Genomic DNA, 23,445 nt, shown 5'->3' with positions numbered 1-23,445 from the left:
TTACAGACAGGAAGGGAGAGGGATAGAGAGTTAGAAACATCGATGAGAGAGAAACATCGATCAGCTGCCTCCTGTACGCCTCCCACTGGGGATGTGCCTGCAACCAAGGTACATGCCCTTGACAGTTCGGTCCGCAGGCCGACTACGCTCTATCCACTGAGCCACACCGGCCAGGGCTCCCCGCTGATTTTCAGAGTGGAAGGGAGACAAACACCTCGATGGGCTGCCTCCTGCACCGCCCCCATCAGGGTCCAGCGGGGGGGAGCCTGCAGCCCCAGTCCGTACTCTCAAACGGGGGAGAACCCCAGACCCTTCGGCCCGCAGGCCCACGCTCTGTCCACGGAACTCCCCGTCCGGGGCTTCGCTCACCGGCTGTGGAGACAGCTCGTCCACGCCCCCCGGCGGGCTCACAGGCTGGGGGAGCCCGGGCCAGGCCGAGCCGAGGCCGCAGCTCACGGGCAGGCCGGCGGGAGGCCGGGCTCCCTCCTCGCCGGACCCTCCGTGCTTCTTGAAGGGCCTTCCGCGGTGGACGTAGAGACAGCGGCCAGGCAGAGCCAGCAGGAGGGCTCGCTCGGGAGCAGCACAGACTGGCAGTTCAGGACAAGCTCCCTGTGGCCGGCCCGGAGAGGACCCCCCTTTGTGAAAGGAGGAGCTGGGGGGCGGTGGCCACGGTCCGAGGGGAGGGGAGAGCTCGGGAAGGTGGTTTCTCAGTGGTGCGGGTCCTGCCAGGAGGCCTCTGGGGTCTGTAGCTGACATGGAGGTTGAGCGCCCCCTGCTGGCCTCCAGTCCGTCTTCAATGCGCCCAGCCTGCCTGTGCCCCGGCCGCAGCTGTAAACTGACCCCATGGAAGCCTGGGGCCCCTGTGAGGTCAGAGGGCCTCAGAGATGGGGCGGCCAGTCCGCTGCGGGCCGTGGGGCCGGGCAGCCCTCTCCGTGCCCAGCGGAGAGGGCAGGCGGGATCTGGACAGACGGGTGAGCGGCACCTGGGCCTCAGAGGGCTCCCAGCTCCGGACCGCTGCCCACTCGGGGCCCTGGAGGGTGGGTCTGGGGAAGGGGGACGGGAGGTGGGCGGGGCCGGGCGGGGGACTGTATAGGGTGCTGAACCAGGGCAGGCGGGGCCGCGTGGGGGGCAGGGGCTCCGTGCGGGCCCTGCTGTGGCCGGTGCCCTCGAACGTGGGGAAGGCGGGTGCACCTGTCCAGGCGGCAGGCGGCTGGCCGCCCACAGGGGGCGCCCTGACCGGGTCTCTAGGAGACAGCGAAAAGGAACGGGGTGCAGTGGAAGGACCTGGCCAACCTCGGTTCCCTCCCCTGCGTGTGGCCAGCAGCCCCCTCCTGCTCTCACAGAGGGTGGGACAGGGGGCACCCGGCCACAGACCCCTCCCCAGGGCCCGGACCCCGAGCAGCTAGCACAGGCAGCGCTGGTGGCTAGGTCCCTGTTACAAATCCACGTGAAGCCCCGACTCCCCGCGGCCATATTTGGAGGTGGGCTTTTTTTATTTATTTTTAATAAATTTCTTTCATTGGTTTCAGAGAGGAAGGGAGAGAGGGAGAAACATCAGTGATGAGAGAATCATGGGTCGGCTGCCTCCTGCATGCCCTTCACTGGGGGGAGACTGAGCCCAAACCCGGGCCTGTGCCCCGGAATCGAACCCGAGACCCTTCCGTCCATAGGCCGACGCTCTATCCACGGAGCTGCACCGGCTTGGGCTGGCAATGGGGGTTTTAAAGAGGTGATTTAGGTGAAATGACGTTCTGGCTAAGTAACGGTGACCTCGTGAGAGGAGGTGAGGACACACACTCACACACACACATACAGACAGACACACACACACACATACAGACACACACACACAAACAGACAGACACACACACACATACAGACACACACACACACACACACATACAGACACTCACACACACACAGACACACACTCACACACACACAGACAGACACACACACACATACAGACACACAGACACACAGACACACACACAGACACACATACAGACACACACACACTCACACACATACAGACAGACACACACACACACACACACACACACACTCACACACACGGAGGGAGGCCGTGAGGACCCGGGAGAGGCCGCCCGGCCCCGGCCTGCCACCTCCTCCTCCGCCCACAGGACGCAGTGCCTGCCGCCGGGTCGGAGCGTGGCGGAGGGCACCGGCCCGGCCCCTCCGGCAGGAAGCCTGATGCCTGATGCCGCGGCCGCTGCCCGAGCTCGGTTTCCCGGTGGATGTGTTTGCGCCGGGCGGGCGGCCGGCCGCTCCACGCGGCCGTCGCGGAGGCCCGGGCCAGCGGGCGGGAAGCAGGCAGCTGTGGCGCCAGGCGCTCAGCTGTGAGCAGGGCTCGCACGGCCGCGCTGGGGCCTCAGCGCGTCGGCGGGGACGGAGCTGTCGTAGGAGGTTGTGGGGTGTTGGCACAGTAGTGACCTCTGACCTCTGAGCTGGTCAGTCAGACAGGAACCCGGAAACAGCCATACTGTGTGCTCCTTAGACATGTGGACATGCCCGGCCCGGTGGCTCCCTGGCCGAGCGATGACCTATGAACCAGAAGGTCAGGGTTCCATTCCCGGTCAGGGCACGTGCCCAGATGGCAGGCTCCATCCCCAGTAGGGGCGGGCAGGAGGCAGCTCTCTCTCTCTCTCTCCCTCTCCCTTCCTCTCTGACACCAATAAAAATATATTTAAAAAAAGAAACATGGACATTAAGACCCACAGATGCCGAGGAGCCCCTGGGAGCGGCCTCCGGGCCGGCCTGGACCTGCAGGCGGCCGTGTGGTCCTGGGGTTCCCACACTGGGGTTCCCACAGCCACCTGAGCCGGGAGTCACTAAGGCCCCAATAAAACAGGTTCGAGGAGGGAAAGCGGGGTACCTTCGCCAACGTGGGAGCGCGTCCAGCGTCAGGCGTGCGTCCGCGGAACCGGTGGCCGCCGGTGCCGGTGCCGGTGCCGGTTCCAGCCTGGCACGCCGCACGGGGCCTCTGGGTTCTCACTGCAGGGCCCCCGGGGCCCCCAGCCTCTGAGATAGGGAGGTGTCCCTGTGTGCCTGCATCGGGATCCCTCTGCGCCTCCCCCCAGGTGGACCCAGCCTGACTGTCCCGCTTCTCTAGTCCCACCTTCCTCAGGCTGCCTGCTGCCCCCTGTCTCGGCCCCGCCGCCCTGAGGATGGACCCTGGACAGCCCGCTGGTGCAGACCCCGCTGGTGACCCCGCCGGTGGAGATGCCGCTGGTGACCCCTCTGGTGACTCTGCCGGTGCAGACCCCGCTGGTGACCCCGCCGGTGGAGACGCCGCTGGTGACCCCACTGGTGACTCTGCCGGTGCAGACCCCACTGGTGACCCCGCTGGTGGAGACGCCGCTGGTGACCCCGCTGGTGCAGACCCCACTGGTGACCCCGCTGGTGGCCCTGCTCCTGGTGAGTGCTGCTCTGTGGGGGAGGCTGTGTCCCCTGGTCCTGAGTCCAGCTGGGCTGCGTTTGGCTGGGCTGAGGGTGTGGGGTGCGGAGTGAGGTGTGCATGCCTGGGGTGTGTGTGTGTGTGTGTGTGTGTGTGTGTGGTGTGTGCAGGGTATGTGCTTGTAGTGCACATGCATGATCCCCATGTTGGCCGTGTGAAGTGCATGTGCGTGTGCAGGGGGGTCTGTGCTGGGGTAGCATGGGGTACGCGAGCTGGCCCCCCGTCTGTGCTGAGCACAGTGTGGCGTGAGGCTCACCTTTGGGGATGAAGAGGGTGACGGGATGCAGGTGGGGTGGCCGGGGCAGCCAGGGGACCCTGACTCGGCCGCTGGCCCCGCAGCTCCTGGACGCGCTGCAGAGCACGCGCTCCGGGCGCCGGCACGCTGGGCCTGCGGAGAGGGCCCCCCCGAAACAGCTGGGACGGGATGCGGGCCGGAGACTCAGGGCTCACACCCCGGCCCTTTCTCCGGGGGGCGGCCAGGGCTGGGCCCCCGGTGCCACCGGGGGGTGGGGGGCGGCCCGGCCTGGGCTGAGAGTCACTGCAGCGAACACGGGTGTCGGTGTCCGGTGCTCAGGCCGCCGGCAGGCACAGCTGTGGTCCGGGCAGCCGGCTCAGTGTGGGCACTGGGTCCTGCTGGGCCGAGGGTGCGCCAGGCAGTGGTGAGAGCAGCCTCCTGCCTGGCCGGGGGGAGTTGGGGGGAGGCAGGGTGCTGCACTGGCCACCTTGTGGGGCACGGCGGGGCTGGGGTGGCTCTGTGGACACCGCCCGCTGCTGGAGGCCAGGTGTCTGCCAACCAGCGTACATACACACACTCATACACACATAAATACTCATACACATATGCACATTCACATATACACACATACACCTGTGTGCACATACATGAACACTCATACTCATACATACAGTCATGCACACATGCACACTCACACAGTGCACACGCACACACTCAGATACATGCCCGCTCTGTGCTCTCAGGCTGTCCTGCGGGGTCGGATGGACAGGCAGAAGGACTGTGGTGGGGCCTGGGGCACTTGGCCGTGGGGGGGGAGGCTTGGGGAGCGCCCAGCTTGTCGGGGCGCAGTGGGAGCCGGGCATTGGAGGGGGGTTGTGATACAACGCCAAAGTGGGGGGCAGACCCGCTGGACATGCCTGCAGGCTCGGCTGGACATCAAGGGGCCTGGTCAGGGCTGTGGGCACGGCCCTGCTGGTTGCCCCCCTGCCCCCAGCTCACAGCTGTCCCGGGACCTGCAGCTCCCGTGGCTGCAGTGCCACCCGGGCTCACAGGCCCGAGGGGCGGGGGCCTGGGCACTGGTGGTGTCAGCGAGCCCGCCCACCACAGCCCTCCGTGGCCCTGTCTCGTCCCCAGGCCAGGACATGCTTGGGTTCCTGCCGGCCCTGCAGGCACTGTGGTCGGCGCGGCAGCCGCAGCAGGTGAGCGGGGTGGGTGCTGGCGGGGCCCAGAGCACAAAGGCGGGAGCACCCACTGCCACCACAGGATGCCGAGCCTCTCCCGCCTCCCGCTGCGCCCGAGCTGGGGCAGGGCTGGCGCGAGCACGCGTGACAGGCATCTCCACAGTTCAAGGAGGAGGCCTGGCGGGGCTTTGCTGCCCTGGACGACCCACGCACGGCCCTCCTGGACCTGCTGGAGGGGCGCACGGCCCCGTGGAGGAAGGGCCCCTCCCTGGAGGCCTGGCTCGTGAGGGAGCTGGAGCGCTGGCTGCAGGCACGGCTTCCCCCGGGGCCCTCCCAGGTAAGCCCCTCCCCGGGTCCCCATCGGCCACGTCCCACAGTCAGCTTCTCCCGCCTGCGTGCCCAGCTGACGGGCCTCACAGCTGGGGTTGCTGGGGACTCAGCCTGAAGACCAGCCATCGCCCCTCGGCCTGTGGGCTTGCCCCTCAGCCCCTCAGCGGTGTCTCCGCCTCCGGGCCTCACCCGCCCCGCCCCGCCCCGAGCCCCCGGCCAGGGCCACCAACTGAGACCAGGTCTGGGCTTCCAGGGCGGCCCGGGGCTGGGGCCTCTGCAGGCCCGTGCGGCCAGGCTCCTGGCTGACAGCCCCCCGAGCCTCGTGGAGCCGCTGGTCAGGATCTTCCAGCTGCAGGACGCAGACCGGGGGTCTCTGCTGGCCCTCGTCCACCAGCTGCACCGGGAGGGCAAGTTCAAGGAGGTGAGTGTGACCTCCATGTGGTCTGGCCCCGCCCCATGGCTGGGGCGGCCTCGGGGCCATCCGGTTCTCGGCTGCGGTCCTCTATCGGTTTGTGGGGTCTGTGGGGTGAGCGAGAGTGGGCTGGGCTCACAGGGCCCACCCCAAAGTGCCTCTGCCTCTGCACCTGGGGCTCGGGGACCAAACACCCGGACCCAGCTCAGGGCCATGCTGCCGCTGGGTCCCAGGGGCTCCCTGTGCCCAGGGCCTTCCTCCTGAGGCTCCGGCCCTCCCACTCTGCTGGCGGCACGGGGACACCCTGGCTCTGGCCCAAGGCCGTGCGCCGAAGCGCCTTGCCTGGGACGCTGCCCCAGCCTCCTGGTTCCGTGCTGGACACCCTCTCGGGCCAGGGGGGCAGGGCGTGGGAGAAGCCAGTGAGGGTCCCTCTGCCCCCCCACGCCACCCCTGCGCCTGGGCCAGCCTGCTGTCCCTCTCTCCTCCTCCCCACAGTCACCAGGCTTCTGTCGCTGTCCCCGCCTGGCCCCCAGGCCGCCCTCCTGTGGGCCCTGCAGCCACGGCCACACCCGGCCAGGCTGGGAGGTCCCTGGTCTGATGGGTGACAGGGCACGTCCGGAGCCTGGGCGCTGCGGTGCCGCTCCTGGACCTGCCAGGGCCCTGCCTGGGCTGTGGGGCGGCCCCTGCGTGTTTGCTGGTCAGGCCATGGTGGTGACATGAGGGACTGGCTCCCCAGGTCCTGGTGGCTCCCGGCCGTCACCGGCTCAGGCAGGACCCGCCTCCCACCGGCCCCAGCAGCCCCGGGCCAGCCCCCAGCATCACGCTCCTGCTTTGGATGGAGGTTCAGTGGGGGGCACAGGGCTGGCACCCGGGGCACAGATCACCGGCTGTGTGGGCGAAGCTGCCCAGTGTGAGCTGTGCCCGCGGTGCCCCCTGCTGAGGGGAAGGCAAGGCGTGGGCCTGGGTGAGGATGGAGGCTCCGCTGGGGCTGCCCCGGGAGCGGCCTGGAGCCTGAGGGGAGGGGGCCTGGCCAGCGGCTCCGGGGACTCGGTCCGAGTGGGGCGACAGGGAGGGGTGGGCCTGCAGCACGCAGGGCGGTGCCTGGGTGGCTGAGCCGGCGCACGGGGCCCGAGGCGATAGTGGGGCGTGGGGTGGGGCGTGGGGTGGGGCTGAAGCAGGGATCCCGGGTGCAGGTGGGGGCTGGGGCCGGGTGGGGGCGCCCCAGAGGGAGGAGTCCAGTGTCCGGTGATCAGAGACAGTCCTGCTCCTCACACAACCTGGCCAGGGACAGGGCTCCGGGCGCTGACCCCACACCCGTGGCAGCTGGGCGGGGCGGGCACCGAGGCCGGACCCTGCCCCCGTGTGGGCCCTCGTTCCCAAGAGCCCGTCTGCTGAGGAGGCTCATGGGAAAGTGGGCGCTGGGGCCGGGGGTGCGTGCGTGTGGGCAGCCTGGGCCCCGCCGCCAGCCCTGCCGCCCGCGCTCTCTCTCTCTCTCTCTCTCTCTCTCTCTCTCGCTCTCTCTCTCTCGCTCTCTCTCTCTCGCCCGGACGCCCGGATGGACAATGCGGCGGCCCCGCTCGCGGGCTCGGCCGTTCCCGCTGAAAGGGCGGCTGCGCCCCGGAGAATGCGGACGGGAGGCAGCCCGCCGTCTCCGGTTACACTGGGCCTTTCAGAGCGTCTGGCGCTGCCTGGGCCTCTCGCTCCGGCAGCGCCACACAAAGGGGGCCCTGTGCGCCGAGCGGGTTGTCCCGCCGCCGGCGGGCGGTGTACGCTCCAGTGCCCGCGCCCGGGCGCATTCAGCCGCCGAGCAGCGGGCCCCGCTCAGTGCGCCGCGGTATTTCATGTCCCGGCGGCTGGCTCCGGGCCGATGAATGCCCGCTTTTGTCTGCCGAGTTATTTTATTTACATTTTTTAAACAGCTTATCAAGGCAAAAGGATAGCTCTGCTTAAAAAGGGGGGCTTGGCTCCGGGCCCGCGAGCCTCGGAGGGGGCGGCATCCTGGGTCCCAGGCCACGGCCCCGGGCAGCCGGGCGCCGGCACCCCTCCCACCGCCGCCGCCTGGCCCTCTGGGTTCCCGGGGTTATTCTCCCCAGAAGCAGCTGCTCTGGGCCTGTCCGGGAGTTCCCACCTCCCGCCCTGACCGCCAGGCAGCGGGGCCTGCCCTCCGGCTCGGCCTCTGGGCAGAGGTCAGAAAGCCCGCCAGGGGCCAGCGGCCCAGCCCTGGGCAGTCTCCTGCGGGGCCCTCCCGCCTGCGTGCCCCTCTGGACCTGGCTCTGAGGCCGGTTGCAGACACCTGGCCGGAGTGATCTTCCCACACCTGCTGGGCCTCACGTGACCAGGCCTGGACAGTCTGGGTCGTACCTCAGCTGCAGCCCGTCCAGAAAGGACCAGAGATCGACTCTAAGCCCAGCCGGGGGCAGAGCCATGGGCAGCCCCCACCCAAGCCCACGATGGGGCCAGGCTAGGGGGCCTTCCTGGAGGAGGCGGTTCTGCTGCCAGCAGTCCCCCAGGTCACTGTGGTGGCCCCAGATGGAGTGGGAGCGCCCTCCCGTGGCTGGGTGAGACCAGGCAGCCTCCCCCTGGACCTGTGCCCTCCCCCAGCCCAACCTCCAGCCACAGAGCAGGCCGGGAGAGGGCACCCTGGGTGCACAGAGCGCTCTGGCTGAGCCTGGGCAGGGAGCCGGCTGCTGTGGGAGACCAGGGGCAGCAGGGAAATCCCCTTGGACAGGGTTGTGTAGGGCAGGCCCCTCCCAGGAGAGGCCTGAGCTCAGCACAGCGCCCTCCACCCCGGCCCCACCCCGGCGGAGGCCCCTCCACAGCCAGTGGGCAGGTGGGGGGTCGGCACAGCGGCCCCCGGACGCCACTGGCTTCTTGTGGGGAGGGGAGTCCTGGCAGGCAGAGGGAGCCTGGGGCTGGGAACAGGGAGGGCCGTGCCTGGCCTGCATGTGGCCTCCCCTGCCGCCTGCCGCCCAGGCCACGCCCCCCGGGCCTGAGGCTCACTCAGGACAAAGCAGAGGGCATCTTGGGTGGGTGGGGGCCCATGGAGGGCAGGGCCGAGGGAGACGGTCTCATCCTCAGAGGAGCTGGACCCACCTGACTTGAGCACTGATAACCCCTCTCCCAGCCCTGCGCCCCCTCCCCCAGCCCTGCGTCCCCTCCCCCAGCCCTGTGCCCCCTCCCCCAGCCCTGCACCCTCTCTCCCAGCCCTGCGCCCCCTCCCCCAGCCCTGCGCCCTCTCTCCCAGCCCTGCACCCTCTCTCCCAGCCCTGCGCCCCCTCCCCCAGCCCTGCGCCCCCTCCCCCAGCCCTGCACCCTCTCTCCCAGCCCTGCACCCCCTCCCCCAGCCCTGCGTCCCCTCCCCCAGCCCTGTGCCCCCTCCTCGGGCCCTGCGCCCCCTCCCCCAGCCCTGTGCCCCCTCCCCCAGCCCTGCGTCCCCTCCCCCAGCCCTGCGCCCCCTCCTCGGGCCCTGCGCCCCCTCCCCCAGCCCTGCGCCCCCTCCCCGGGCCCTCCCCCTCCCCCAGCCCTGCGTCCCCTCCCCCAGCCCTGCGTCCCCTCCCCCAGCCCTGCGCCCCCTCCCCCAGCCCTGTGCCCCCTCCCCCAGTCCTGTGCCCCCTCCCCCAGCCCTGCGCCCCCTCCCCCAGCCCTGTGCCCCCTCCCCCAGCCCTGTGCCCCCTCCCCCAGTCCTGTGCCCCCTCCCCCAGCCCTGCGCCCCCTCCCCCAGCCCTGTGCCCCCTCCCCCAGCCCTGTGCCCCCTCCCCCAGCCCTGTGCCCCCTCCCCCAGCCCTGTGCCCCCTCCCCGGGCCCTGCACCCCCTCCCCGGGCCCTGCCCGCCCCCCGGGCCCTCCCCCTCCCCCCCCCCGGCTCTGGGACTCCTCCTTCGGCCTTGTGCCCATCCAGCCACCTTGTGCCCCTTCCCCGGCCCTGGGCCCGGGGGGCTGGTGGAGACCCCGCTCTGGAGCTGGCCCGGCTATGGCAGGGTCAGCGGGCACTGGGAGAGGGCCCGCCCCGAGATCCGGCCAGAGGCCCGGAGCCTTTCCCAGCCGCTATTTCGGTCGTTTCTGTGAGCCGGCCGGCGGGCGGCGGCCCTGTGGTTATTTTTGTGCATAATGGGAGTGCGATGTATGGAAATATTAATAGCACAGCCTGCACTACGTGCAGCTCTCAACCCGGCGTGTTCTCTGCCAGGGCCTGGGGTCAGGGCCGGCTCCCGTGCACGCCCCCCCCCAGGGACAGCTGCCCCCCAAACTGCCGGTCCTTAGCATATCCCAGGCCGGCTCTGGGCTCCAGGGCCGTGATGAGGGCTTCTGCCTCTTGCCTGCCCCCCCTCCTCTGTCCACTCAGGAGCAAGCCCTGGTCAGGGTCCCCTGGGTCCAGCCCCCGCTGAGACCCGATCTGGGCACAGCACAGGGCTGTCCACCTGCCCGACCCCCCGTGCGGAGCAGGGGCCGGGCCCCTTGCCGGGGGCCACGCAGCGGGACGAGCAGGCAGGCCCTCGCTGGCCCACAGGCTGGGCGGTGACCAGTGTCCGTGCAGAGGGTGGCCCCCCCTCCCCGCCCACCTCCCCCCATGTGACGGCTCTTTGTGCTCGCCAGGCTGTCACGCTGGGCACGAAGCTGCGTCTGCAGCCGGAGCTGGACCTGGACATGGTGAGTGTCTTTCTCATGCAAATGCCCGGCTCCCACTTGGATGCGGCCCAGGCCTGCGGACGGGCGGCTGCCCACGCTGGGCCTGGGCCTGGCTCCCACCGGGCAGGGCGGGCCGGTGCCGGAGGTCAGGGGTCACGTGTGAAGGGGACCTCGAGGAGGGCGGGGAGGGGCCGCAGGTGCTCCTGGGCGGTCAGCGGGCTCTGGTGTCAGATGCTCAGAGTGAGGCCAGGCTCCTCTGTCCTGCGGGAGCCACAAGGGCTCCCAGGGGTGGGCCAGTGAGGACCGCCTGAGGCGGGCCCCGTCCAGCCCGGGCTCTGGATAGCTGGGCCTCTGAGGGTGCGTGGGGGGCTGACAGCAGTGAGGGGCTCGGCGGAGGCTGGTTCTGGCAGGGGAGTGGCCCATACCACATGGGGGCTCCCTCGGGGCCCGCGGAACCCGCAGCGTGGGGTCCTGGCCTGCGGGGGGCCGTGTGCGGGCTCGCCCTCCTGCGCGATCCGGGGTTCCCGCCCCAGGACCGCTGCCGCTGGGCCCCGTGCTGCCCTGTGGCCCCGTGAAGACCACCCGCGCCCTTCGCCGCGGAGACGGAAGGCACAGCCGCAGGGACCAGGCCCAGAGCCGCGGGCCCGTGTGTGTGCATCTGAGTGTGTGCGGGCACACGTGTGCTCATGCGTGAGTTGCGGTTCGTGCACGTGTGTGTGCGCTGGGCTCTGACCTGCTGGGCTGTGCTCCCGAGCAGGTCTGCAGACGGCCAGGCCTGCTTCTGACGCCCGGGCTGCTGCCTGCCCCAAGGAGGAGCGTGGGCTCCGCCGGGGCGCAGCCTGAGGTGCCTCGCCCCCCACCCCCGCGTCCCCCCCCCGCCCCGCCCGCAGATGAGCGCCCCGCTGCTGCTGCAGGACCAGCTGGGCCTCGTGGAGCGCTATGTGGAGGGCCTCCCCGGCCTGCAGCGGCGGCTCCTGGCCCTGCTGGACTCCTGGTGCCGGCCCGGCTTCGACGTCGGCGTTGTGGCCAGGTGAGTCCGGGGGCCCAGGGCGGGGCGGGCGGCAGGCCGGGGAAAGCCACTAGCGGGCCACGTGCTCACCGGGGGATCCGCAGCCAGGCCCCGGGGCGAGGCCAGGCCGGGCCAGGGGCTGGGACGGCAGGAAGCGGGTGAGCTGATGCCTGAGGCCGCCAGCCCCAGTCGGAGCTGGTGTGTCCGGCGGCCCTGTCCCTTCTCTGTGGCTCTCTGCGGGCCCGCTGCGCTCCATCCGCACAGAGAGGGCGGCACACGGGGCCGTGTGTGTGCACATGTGTGCACATACGTGTGTGCGATACGGGGGTGACACCTGAGCGTGGGCACAGGGATGCCCCGGGTGGCCCAGTGCAGCTGTGCGGGGGGGTGGGGTGCCAGCGGGTGTCAGGTGGTACCGGGTGGGTGCCAGGCGGCCGCCTTCCCCGCGAGCCCCTGGAATTGCCTGGCATAGGACCGTGCGTCTGGGTGACTGATGAGAAGGAGCACCTTACAGGGCTGCTGTTTTTATATGACTTTTATTGACCTCAGAGAGGGAGGGAGAGAGAGAAAAATTAACGATGAGAAAGTCGTCCATCGGCCGCCTCCTGCTGGGGACCGAGCCACCGCCCAGCCTGAGCCCTGACGGAATGGAGCCCTGACCTCCGGTTCGGAGGCCGGGTCACGGGTGTTCCCGAGCAGCAGGCAGCTGGGCAGGCGCCGTGTCTCTCCCGCAGGCGGTACCCGCAGGCGGCCCCCCTGGCGCTGGAGAAGCTGCGGCCCCGGGTGCTGACGCGGCAGGTGCTGCGCCTGCAGAAGCGCTTCGGCCTGGACCCAGGTGAGGGCGCTCCCGCCGACCCCGCGTCACCCCCGCCGCCGCTCCCCCGCCGCCGCTCCGGCGCCTGGTCACAGGCTCTGCGTGGCCTTCTCATCTTCAATTTATATATATATATGTATAAAAGATATATATTTCAGAGATGAAGGGAGAAAGAGAAACATCCATGATGGGAGAGAATCACTGATCAGCTGCCTCCTGCAGGCCCCCTACTGGGGATCGAGCCCACAGCCCGGGCCTGTGCCCTGACCGGGAATCGAACCGTGACCTCCTGGTTCCTAGGTCAACACTCAACCCCTGAGCCCCACAGCTGGGCTGACTTCTCATCTCTGAAAGGGTCTCTCCTCTCTCTGGCTGCTTGGTGCTCAGCAGCGCCCCCGCCAGGAGACTCCATACAGATCCCTTTGCTCACTCGCAGCACTCGCTGGGCTGTTAGAATGGGTCTTGAAGAGCGGGCGGCTCCTATGTGGGTGGGAGGCAGCCGAGGCCGAGGCTGCGGTGAGGAGGGGGGGGGAGGGTGAGGCCATGGGAGAGGGGGTGAGGCCATCGGGGGAGGGGGGAGGCCATGGGAGAGGGGGGGAGGCCGTGGGACTCGGCAGACCTGGTGCTGAGCCGCCCTCTTTCAGCGTCCTGTCCCCACACTGTGGCCCAGCAGCGCTTGGCTGCCCTGCGGTACCTGTGCTACAAGCGGTTTGTGGAGGTGTGTGTGCCCGTGGGAGAGGGTGGGTGTGGGAGAGGGGATGGGTTGGGGGGAGGTTCGTGTGCCTGTGGGGAGAGGGGGTGGGTGAGGGAGAGGGGGCAGGCCGTGGGGGGAGGGGGTGGGCGTGGGGGAGGGGTGGGCGTGGGAGAGGGGGTGGGTTGGGGGGAGGTTCGTGTGCCTGTGGGGAGGGGGTTGGGGGTGGGCGTGGGGGGAGGGGTGGCCATGGGGGGAGGGGTGGGGAGAGGGGGCAGGCTGCGGGGGGAGGGGTGGGCGTGGGGGAGGGGTGGGCGTGGGGGAGGGGTGGGCGTGGGGGAGGGGTGTGTGTCCGTGGGGGAAGGTGCTGTGCCCGGCAGGGGCCGGGGGGGGGCCGTGAGGCCGTGTTGGCGCCTGCGGAGCTGCGGCTGGAACAGGCTTGGTGTCCCTGCAGGGCAGCATGTCCCAGGAGGACTGGGCCGACTTCGTGCGGGTGAGTCTGAGCAGGAGGCCGGCGGGGGCCTCACACGGGCCCGGGGGTGTCCCGGGAGGTGTGCCTGTAGACCAGGTCTGTGGTCAGAGGCCCCAACAGGATGGCAAGGCAGGGCCCTCCCAGCAGCCTCTGCCCTTCAGGCCATGCTGGAGGCGAGGCTGCCCCCTGACCTCGGGTCATCACAGCCCCAGGACTGCCCCCTGACCCCGGTCATCACAGCCCCAAGCTGCCCCCTGACCCCAGTCATCACAGCCCCAAGCTGCCCCCTGACCCTGGTCATCACAGCCCCAGGGCTGCCCCCTGACCCCGGTCATCACAGCCCCGGGGCTGCTCCCTGACCCCGGTCATCACAGCCCCAAGCTGCCCCCTGACCCTGGTCATCACAGCCCCAGGGCTGCCCCCTGACCCCGGTCATCACAGCCCCAGGGCTGACCCCTGACCCCGGGTCATCACAGCCCCAGGCTGCAGTGGCCTGGGGGGGGGACATAGTGCAGGTGCACAGGGCCTGGTCGTGGAGTTGGTCAGCTCCCTCCCAGGTGGCTGACACCATCGGTGTCCTGAGTGGCATCCAGTGGGGGGCAGTGCTGAGCCGCCCTGGAGCCGGGGGGGGGGGGGGGGGTGCAGGGTGAGTCACTGGAGAGGAACGCGGACCCCAGGCAAGGCCCGGAAGGCAGTCCCCCGCGTGCCAGCGGCCGGGGCAGCGGACATCCTGAAGAATGCGGAGGGCTTCCACATATTGTCCGCGTGGGAACTCCGGCTGCGGGAAGCGGAGGCCTGGGCTGCTGGGGGCAGAGCCTGGGGGGGCGCTGGTGCTTCCGGGGCTGAGCGGACGCTGATGGAAACCCCGGCTCCCACGCAGGACGCTGGTGTGGGGCGGCCGGGCTGGGAGCTGCCCGCAGGGGGGGGTGGGGGGGGGCGGGGCCCAACCACGCGCGGCCCCCACCCCGGGCCGGCAGGAGGTGCTGGCCGTCCCCAGCGTGGCCGCGGGAGGGCCGGCGGGGTGGGCAGGGGCAGCAGACGCCCCGAGGCTGCGCCGGCCGCAGGGGGAGGTCCGGGCGGGGCTTCGGGCCTCTGCACCCGCTCCCGCCCGCCGAGCCGAGGCTCAGCCACGCTGCCTGTCCCCAGGGCCTGGTGGGCTCCAGCGAGTGGCTGCAGGGCCGGCTGCTGCGGCTGCTGGCCTCGCGCGCCGACGCGGCCACGGTGGCCCGGTGCGCGCTGGACCTGTCGCTGCCCGAGGCGTGGCTGCCGGCCGCGGCGGCCACGGAGCTCCGCCGGCTCAGGCTCCAGGGCAGGTGAGCCCGGGCCGGGGCCCTTGTCCCGGGGGTTGTGTGTCCGCGGTTTGGAAATCAGAAACAGAAGCCAGGAATGGGTGCACACCCCCTCCCCGGCGAGCAGCCACGCAGAGCACGGGAGACAGGCCCCCGGGGACCCGTGTCTGCGTCTCACACCCCAGGAAGCTCTCACGCCCACACAGGCCTGAGGGAGGAGGCTGGGGGCAGACCCCGCCGTCAGGCCAGGACATGGTGCCGGCGCTGCCTCCTCCTAGGCCGGCCGAGGCGCCCTCCCGGGACACGACGGGCCGCTACTACCAGCTGCCCATCGCCAGGAAGGACGTCCACGTCCTGGCCTCGTGGGAGGAGCTGGCCCAGCACGAGGCAGAGCTCCTGCAGGTGGGCCACGGGGCTGCCACGGGGCCGCGGGCCCGTCCACGCTGCCTCGCCCACAGCGGGGCACACGCACCGGCCGTCCGCGGCGCGGCCCTGCTGCGGGGGGAGGGGCGGCCTCACGGACGTGGTTCCCGGCGTGGCCAGGCCCCCACCAGCCCCGCCCGCCCGGCGGCGCCCGCTCAGCCGCCTGTGGCCCCTCTGCAGCCCGGCCAGGTGGTCGCCCTGGACTTGGAGTGGAGGCCTTCATTCGGCGCCTGGGACCGGCCGCCGGCGTCCCTCCTGCAGCTGGCCGTGCGGGGCCGCGTGCTCCTGCTGGACCTGCTCACGCTCTCGCGGCCGGGGGCGCCGGCGGCCCAGGCCCTCTCCGGGCTGGTGTCCCGGCTGCTCTCAGACCCGTCCATCACCAAGCTGGGTAAGCGCGGCCTGCCCCCGCTCCGGCCGGGCCCGCCGGGGTGCGGCGTGGGGGTCGGCCGCCCTCGGTGCCCTCACCCTCTGCTGCCCACAGGCTATGGCATGGCCGGCGACCTGAAGAGGCTGGCAGCCTCCTGCCCCGCCCTGGCCCACGCGCCCCAGCAGCTGCAGGGCGGCCTGGACCTGCAGCTGGTGCACGGGCGGGTGAGCACGCGGGGCGGGCGGCCCAGGGGCTCCGTCCATCTTCTCAGCCCTCCCCCCAGCCCTGCCCCTGACCGCGGTGACCGGGGCCCGGAGGGCAGGGTGTCCCTCATGTGCCACGACCCCCGGAGCCGGCCCCCTCTGGCCCCTCTCAGGAGCTCTCAGCACGAACCCGGAACGGGCAGGTGGGCGGGGACCACAGCCCCAGACCCCGGTCCAGCCTCCTGTCCCTCCGTCCTCGCACGGACCTGTGGGCAGGGCAGCCAGGGCCTGGGCCGGGCCCCGTCCCCTGGGCGGGCCTCACCGGGCGCTGTCTTGGCAGATCCGGGAGGCCGCCGGGCCCGCGCCGGGCGAGGACCGGGCCCCGGAGCCGCGGGGCCTCAGCCTCCTGGTGCAGCGGGTGCTGGGCAGGCCCCTGGACAAGGCGCAGCAGCTCTCCAACTGGGACCGGCGGCCCCTGGCCGAGGGGCAGCTGCTGTACGCGGGTACGTGCCCCGCCCGCCCGCCCCGCTCCCCCCCCCGGCCCGCCCCCGAGGCTAAGGCTGCCCCTGCCCCCAGCTGCCGACGCCTACTGCCTGCTGGAGGTGTACTGGGCGCTGTGCAGCGCGCCCGCCCGCGCCCACCTGGCGGGGGACCTGGCCCGGAGCCCGGAGCCGCCCGGCCCGCAGGAGGCCGCCGCCCCGCCCCAGCAGGTGACCGCGGACCGGGTCCCTCGTAGGAGCGTGGGTCCCGGTGCGGGTGGAGGCCCGGGGGGGGGCCCGGGGGGGGCCTGGGTTCCTCCGTCCGGAGAGGAGCCCAGCGTGTGGGCAGTTTCCTGGAGGGGTCCCAGCCTTCCCGACGCCAGGCCTGGGTGTCCCCGGCCCCCGGAGGTCCAGGGCAGCATCTGGCTGTGCCTGTGCTCCCGAACCCACTTCAGGGCCCCGGGGCCCCCGGGGACTGAGCGGGTCCTCGGGACCTCGTGTGGGTGACGATCCTTTTATCTGTTTTCTGCGTTGGGCTCGCTGCTCGAGATTCTCTTCTCAGTTTTTTTTTTTTTTTTTTTTAATATATTTTATTGATTTCTTCAGAGAGGAGGAGAGAGGGATAGAGAGCTAGAAACGTCAATGAGAGAGAAACATAGACCAGCTGCCTCTTGCACACCCCCTACCGGGGATGTGCCCGTAACCAAGGTACATGCCCTTTACCGGAATCGAACCCGGGACCCTTCAGTCCGCAGACCGACGCTCTACCCACTGAGCCACACCAGCTTCGGCTCAATTTTTTTAAAGTGACCAGCCCGGCCGGCGTGGCTCAGGGGCTGAGCATCAACCTATGAACCAGGAGGTCACTGTTCGATTCCCGGTCAGGGCACAGGCCCGGGTTGTGGGCTCGATCCCCCGTAGGGGTTGTGCAGGAGGCAGCCAACCCATGATTCTCTCTCGTTGATGTTTCTCTCACTCTCCCTTCCTCTCTGCAATCAATAAAATATAAAAATAACAATAGAGCCACCGCTCAGCCCCCAGTGCGGGGGCGGCGGCTGCTGAGTGGGCTGCGTTGCAGGTGCCGGAGGCGGAGGCGGAGGCGGAGGCCCCGGAGATCCCGGTCCGGGCCTTCCGTGTGGTGTGTGACAGCATGCTGCAGGGGCTGGCACGCAGTCTGCGCCTCCTGGGCGCCGACGTGCTGGCGCTGGGCAGCGGCGAGGACCACCGCCGGGCGGCCGAGGTGAGCGCAGGGCGCCCGCGGGCTTTGTCCCTGTCCCGTCCCCGGCGCTGCGGGGCGCGGGGCTGCGTGGTGCTGCCGCTCTGCGGGGCGCGGGGCTGCGTGGTGCTGCCGCTCTGCGGGGCGCGGGGCTGCGTGGTGCTGCCGCTCTGCGGGGCGCGGGGCTGCGTGGTGCTGCCGCTCTGCGGGGTGCGGGGCTGCGTGGTGCTGCCGCTCTGCGGGGTGCGGGGCTGCGTGGTGCTGTTGCGGCCGCCGCGTGGACGCCCTGGAGCCCGAGCAGCTGTGGCTGGCCCTTCCTGGTTTCTGGGCCACTTTACCCCCGTCCCCCCGGAAACCGGGCAGAGGCGATGGGCTGCAGCAGCGGGTCCTGGGCGGGTGCCCTCACCAGTGGTCCTGCCTTTGCACAGGTGGCCCGGCAGGAGGGCAGGATCATCCTGACGTCAGGGCTGCCGTACCACACGGTGAGGACCCCCGCGGGCCCCGCCCCTCACACCCCAACTCCATCTGCTGTGGCCACCGGCCCCCTGGTGTCCTGAGTGGACCAAGGGGAAGCCCGTGGGCCTGAGGCTGGGGAGCTGGGGGGCAGGGGGGACGGGGGCTGGGAGCAGGGGGTTAGAGGGGAATGAAGGTTAGGGGGCAGAGGGGCGGGGGGAAGGGAAGCCGGGGGCAGGGCGGCCAGGCCGTTCCGAGCTCAGCAGCCGACCCCTCCACAGCTCCGGTCCCAGGTCGGGGATGGGCGCTGCCTCCGGGTGGACTGCAGCCTCAAGGCCGCGCAGCAGGCCAAGGCCGTGCTCCGGCACTTCAACGTGCGCGTCAGCCCCGCGGACATCTTCAGCCGCTGCCAGGTGGGTCCCCGCTGCCTCGGGGCGGAGTCCTGGCCGGGCTGGACGCCGAGGCCACTGCCCGTGGGAGCTGTCCCACTGCGTCCTCTCTCCTCCTCTGCCCACCGGCCCCCACGCCAGGGCTGCGGGCTGCAGGGGCTCTGTGGCCAGGGCCTGGCGTGGCCGGCAGGCGGCTGCGGGCGAGGGAGCCGCTCAGAAAAGTGCTGTCCGTTAGGACCGGAACTGTCCTGTGCCCGGCGACCTCCACAGGCCTCGGGGAGGGAAGGAAGCTGGGAAGTCTGGCTGGGCGGGGCCCTCGGGCTCCTGGGGCCACGGGGCATCCGGAAGGCTGGGGGAGGAGGTCCCGGAGGGGGGGGTCCAGAGGGCTCAGCCTGGGCGCCCGGTGCTGACTCACCTCCCTGCCGCCCAGGCTCTGAGCTCTGAGCCCCCGCCCGCCCGGGGGGTAGCCTAGTGAGGGAGGATGCAGCCTTTCAGCTGGCCCTGCGGGCTGGGCCAGGCTCTGGGTGCAGAACATTCTGGAATGCGGGTCCCCGTGAGGAGGGCTGATGGCTGCAGCAGCCCCTCCAGCCGCCCCAGAGGGTGAGGAGGAAGGAAGGGGAGCCTGTGTCGGGCGGGAGGGCCACGGACAGCGGCCACTCCGGCCTCCCTTGGGCTGGGGGACCGGAGGGGGGGGCGGTCAGGCCCGGGACCTCCCGGAAGCGGGCGGCATGCTGAGCTTTTCAGAGAAAACAGGACGTGGAGAGCGGGAGGAAGGCCCCTCTGGGGCCCTGGGAAGCACGTGCTGGGAGCAGCCTGTCCGTCAGTGCTCAGGGCCTCAGGCTGGGAGGGAGCCTGGGGCCGGGGCTGACTGCAGGCTGGGAGGCAGAGCTCCCCCTGGTGGCCGTGGGGGCGGGCGCCGCTCAGTGGCCGAAGTGGACGGACTGGGAGTGCCGGCCAGGGCAGGGGCGTGCACCTGTGTGCAGCGTTAACCGCAGGGGCGGAGGGGCGGTGGGGGTGACGCGAGTGGCCAGGTTCCCTGGTTCAGGCTGACGGACGGGGCTGGGCTGGGTCCTGGCTTTGGAGGGGAGGGGGGTTGGGACACCTGGCATGGGGCCTGGGGGTTGGGTGGGGGTCGGCGAATGGCTTCCCGCAGGCGTGTGGCCCCTGGCGAGGAGGTGGGGCCGGGGCAGCTGCCCTGACTGGCGTGGGGGCCACAGCGGGAAGGGGTGGGGTCCCGGCAGAGACCTGCGTGTGGCCCCCGCGGGGGCTGGTGCTGCCCGGGCAGTAGGTAACGGCAGCGTGGGGTGAGGCGCACTGGCTCCCGGTTGTCTTTGTCAGGAAGCAGGACCCTCGGGCCTGCGGAGCCACGGAAGCACAGCCGGCCACAGCCCCCCCGGGCTCAGCCCGAGGAGACAGGCAGGTGGCCCCGGGCAGGCCCCCTGGTGGCAGGCAGGCGTCTGGGGGATCCACGGGCCCTGGAAAGGCAGCAGGTGCAGGGCCAGGTGGGCAGAGAAGGGGATCTCTGAGAAGCCGGGCTTTCTCCACTTGGACCGGCCTGGTGACCAGGAGGCGGGGGGAGGGATGCCGGGGGGGGGGTGCTGTGTGCATCAGTGCTGAGGCGAGCCTGGTCCCCACCGCAGGGCAGCAGGTCCTGCCCAGCGGCAGGGGCCCCGGGGGTCCAGGAGCCTCGCCTCGGTCCCACTGCTGCGCTCTGAGCCCCGTGTGGCCTCCCCAGCAGCCGCGGGACAGCTGAACGCCCTGCCCAGGGCCCGGGAGGCGGTTTCCAGGGCGGCCAGGGGGGCCGAGGCCTCCCAGGGGGGTGCCAGCAGGCCCAGAACTCCCAGCACCGGTGCCACCCGGTGCCCCTGGCAGCAGCTGCGGCCGACCCCGCCCCCACCGCCGGAAGGCTGGGCTGCTCCTCGCCGTCCGGGCGGGAGAGGGCGCTGGCGGCAGAGCGGTGCCCTCAGGCTGACCCAAGAGGGCTCTGCGGGCTCCACATCGGCCCGCGCCGCCCAGCCCGGCCCGAGGGCCCCGACGCTGGCTCCGCGCCCCTGCCCCCCCGGCCGAGCTGGCCGCCTCCCGGGAGAGCTCCCGCCGTTCCCACTCCCCTCTTCCCTCGGCTATTTTGGGGCCGTTCCCAGAGGGAAACGCTCGGCGCAGGAGCATTCCCAGGGCAGGCCTCCCGCCCGGGCTGGCGCCGGGCACCCCGAGGGCCTGAAGGTGGGAGAGGCCTTGGGGCTGGGCGCCCGCAGCCCCGCACCCCCAGCGCCTGCACCTGACCCCGGCGTGGCCGCTGGGCGTGGGGTGCCCTGGGCACGGGCACGCGGTTTCCGGGCACCGGCCGTGGGACAGGGAGCTCCTGGAGCTGCGGGGCGGGTACAGGCGGGGGCTCCTCTCGGGGGCGGAGGGCGGCCCCGCGCAGGCCATCGGGCCAGACTGTCCACAGCGGCCGCTGCCCGGAGCCCGTTCCCAGTGCTGTCCCTGGGAAAATATTTTATCAAAGAAATTTGAGTTAAAAAAAAAAAGGCCTACGCACGAACCCTGACACGGCCGGCCCGCGTCTATTTTTACTGCCCTCGGTCCCCTGCGGTGAGCACCGCAGGGAGGGCCCGGATGTCAGCCCCGATGCCCCGAGGGGCCCCAGAACGTGGCCTGTGAGGGGGGCTGCGGGCAGCTGCCCCGGTGCCCACGCCGGAGCCCGCCTCTCCCGATGGCCAGCCCCAGACGGAGGGACGGGCAGGAAGAGGCTCGGGCGCTGACCCCACCCTCCCCGGCCATTGTGCTCGGCCCCGGCCCAGTTCCCACACTCGGTGCCCCGGGGTCAGGCAGGCACAAAGGCTGCGGGAGGGGCCGCGGGCCCGAGGCCGGGCCGCAGCCGGCGGGGCGGCTGGCGTGGAGGCCCCGGAGCTGTCAGAGTCGCAAGGGCTGGCCCGAGTGCCCCAGACTGGACGCCGGCTGGGACGATGGCCCGGTGGGCAGGGTCAGCCCAGAGGCAGCAGGGTGGGGCAGACTGGTCACCCCGTCCCACTCGGCCCCCGGCCCTCCCTTCCCACAGCCCGGGGGCCCTGCCGGCTGCCCCTCCGTCAGAGAACCCTGGTCCCACCCGAAGACCCTGGGGCCCTGGACCCCACCATCCTGGGCACCCTGGCTCCCGGTGGCCGCTTCAGTAAGGGCCCTGGCACTGAGGGGCAGGAGCCCAGACCCACAGGCGGCGCCACTGCCCTCCGGACCTCTGTCCTGAGTGATTCTCACCAGCTCCCCTCAGCCCTCGGGGCCTCAGGCAGGCTCTGCGGCTGCACCCTGGGCGCTGACAGAAGCGTGAGCACAGGCCCGTCCACTTCCGAGCGGGTGACCAGCTTCCGGCTGAAACAGGCCGCGCCGGACGTGGGGGCAGCCTAGCAGGCCGGGGTGGGGCGGCTCAGGGCTGCAGGGGGCGCCCTCAGCCTGTGGGACCCTGAGGCCCAGGGTTCGTGGAGCCAAACCACGTGGCATTCGAGTCTTGGCGTCCACTATGCCCCTCGTGTGCCCAGGCCCTTCCAGGCGAGGTCCCCGCACCGGCTCTGCCCGGCCTGGGGCAGGGCTGCTGTGCCCAGGGGCCTGGCTGGCATCTGGTCGGGGAGTTCTCCCTTTGGAGCAGCAGCCCCAGAGCAGAAGTGGGCCCCGGAGCCAGGGCCACGGGCTCGAATGGGCAGCCACGGGCCTGGCTCGGATAGCAGGCTGACCCTGCAGGCCACCGGCCGCCGGGCCTGGACGGAGGCGGCGGGACAGGCCGGGGCTGCAGGCACAGGGCCGGGCCGGGGGAGGCTGTGGTTTGAGTCTGGGGAGGGGCCTTAGGGAGCAAAGGAGCTGCCAGGCAGTGACGCCCTCCATCCCGGGCTAACAGCAGGCCCCTGCGGGCGAGTCCCCCACCGTCTGAGGCCGGCAGAGTCCCTGTAGGGCAGCTTGGCGGCAGGGTGGGGCCGTGCCTCTGTGGGCCCCGCAGAGCAGTGGGCGGAGCAGTGGGCAGAGCCGGGCGTGGCAGCACCACCTCCTCCCGTCTCCCACACCCACGGGGCGGTGCAGGCGCAGGTGCAGGAGCTCAGGGCCCGCGGCCGTGGGAGGGCAGGAAGGGGCGGGCAGGAGACCCCTTCACAGCCGCGTGCCCCACCCGCCCGTCACCCAGCTCCTGGGCGCCCACGCCCACCTCCGCGGCCTCCGGGTTGGAGGCTGCTTCCCCCAGGGCCCCGGCCCCTGGCCCGGCGGCGCGCTGAGCCCTTTGGAGGGCACCCAGGAGTCTCCCCGGATCGGGGGCAGGGAGGGTCCCGGCCTGGCAGCGCGGTGGCCAGTGGGCGGCGGTGGAGATTGAAGGGCGAGTCAGCCCGGGGGCGGGCGGGGGTCCGGGCTGCCACCTGTGCCGGAGGGAGAGCCGGCTGCTCCTCTGTGGGAGGGACCGCCCCGGGCCCGGGGCCGGGATCCTGGGGCCCAGCCCCTGCGCCCCCAGCCTGGGTGAGGGGAGCCCGGCACCCTGACACACACACACACACACACACACGCACGCACACACACACACACACGCACACACACGCGCACACACATACGCACGCACACACGCACGCACGCACACACGCGCGCGCGCACACGCACACACACACACGCACGCACGCACGCACACACGCGCACGCACACACGCACACACGCGCGCGCACACACACACACGCACGCACACACACGCACACACACACGCACACACACACGCACACACACACACACACACACACACACACACACACACACACACACGGCGCGGGAAGGCGGGCGGCGGCCGTTTGCTTTTGAATCCAGCCGTTGCCCTGAGTGGCCCTTTCAAAGGCCGGCGGGGGCGGAGCGGTTCCCAGGCGCACCCCGCCCTCGCGCCCCTCCCCCGGCTTTCCCACGCGGCCGCCGGCGGGTTCTCACGCCGCCCCTCCCCCGCCTGGGAATGGCTGCGGTGCCCAGCCCGGCCTGGGGCGCCTCCGGGCTCCCGGGATGGGGGGGTGTCACGCCGGGGGCGCTCCGAGGCTGGGGAGCGGGTACATGTGCCGCCGGTGGGGGGCAGGGGGCGGTGCTGGTATGTGCCCCCTGGGGGCTGCTCTGGGCGGGGGCGGGGGGGCAGTGCCCACCGGGAGGGCCAAGCCACCCCTCACCCGCCCCCCTTCCGCCAAGGGCCCGGGGTCACAGGGCATCTTCTGGCCCAGCTTCTGTGTGATTTAACCCAGGACTGGTGGTTACCCTGCGCCCCACGTGCTGGAGAGAGCGGGGTTCCAGACCTGCCTGCTGCGCCCGGCAGGGCCAGAGCTGACCCCCGCCCCCCGGGGCCTGCGCGGCCTGCGCTCTGGGCGCCTGGCGTGGGGGGCCGCAGGG

At 71.4% G+C, this 23,445-nt stretch overlaps 1 protein-coding gene across 1 annotated transcript in view; it reads left to right on the top strand.

The window, feature by feature from the left end:
* The window catches only part of EXD3 (exonuclease 3'-5' domain containing 3), a gene marked incomplete at its 5' end in the record, with an annotated part of 31,498 nt that overhangs the window by 1,261 nt on the left and 6,792 nt on the right, over positions 1-23,445 (top strand). The window contains 18 exons of the mRNA XM_084898591.1: positions 3,134-3,438; positions 4,848-4,912; positions 5,058-5,231; positions 5,478-5,645; positions 10,229-10,282; positions 11,152-11,291; positions 12,005-12,105; positions 12,729-12,802; positions 13,230-13,268; positions 14,394-14,560; positions 14,743-14,938; positions 15,140-15,347; positions 15,441-15,550; positions 15,870-16,032; positions 16,106-16,239; positions 17,087-17,248; positions 17,653-17,706; positions 17,959-18,090. Of these exons, the coding sequence (XP_084754717.1) occupies positions 3,134-3,438; positions 4,848-4,912; positions 5,058-5,231; positions 5,478-5,645; positions 10,229-10,282; positions 11,152-11,291; positions 12,005-12,105; positions 12,729-12,802; positions 13,230-13,268; positions 14,394-14,560; positions 14,743-14,938; positions 15,140-15,347; positions 15,441-15,550; positions 15,870-16,032; positions 16,106-16,239; positions 17,087-17,248; positions 17,653-17,706; positions 17,959-18,090 (2,446 nt within the window). The remainder of the gene's footprint in view (positions 1-3,133; positions 3,439-4,847; positions 4,913-5,057; positions 5,232-5,477; positions 5,646-10,228; positions 10,283-11,151; positions 11,292-12,004; positions 12,106-12,728; positions 12,803-13,229; positions 13,269-14,393; positions 14,561-14,742; positions 14,939-15,139; positions 15,348-15,440; positions 15,551-15,869; positions 16,033-16,105; positions 16,240-17,086; positions 17,249-17,652; positions 17,707-17,958; positions 18,091-23,445) is intronic.

Source organism: Pipistrellus hanaki (assembly GCF_964339955.1).
Source record: "Pipistrellus hanaki genome assembly, chromosome: 11".
Lineage (NCBI taxonomy): Eukaryota > Metazoa > Chordata > Mammalia > Chiroptera > Vespertilionidae > Pipistrellus > Pipistrellus hanaki.
This window is presented reverse-complemented; position numbering and strand designations above follow the sequence as displayed.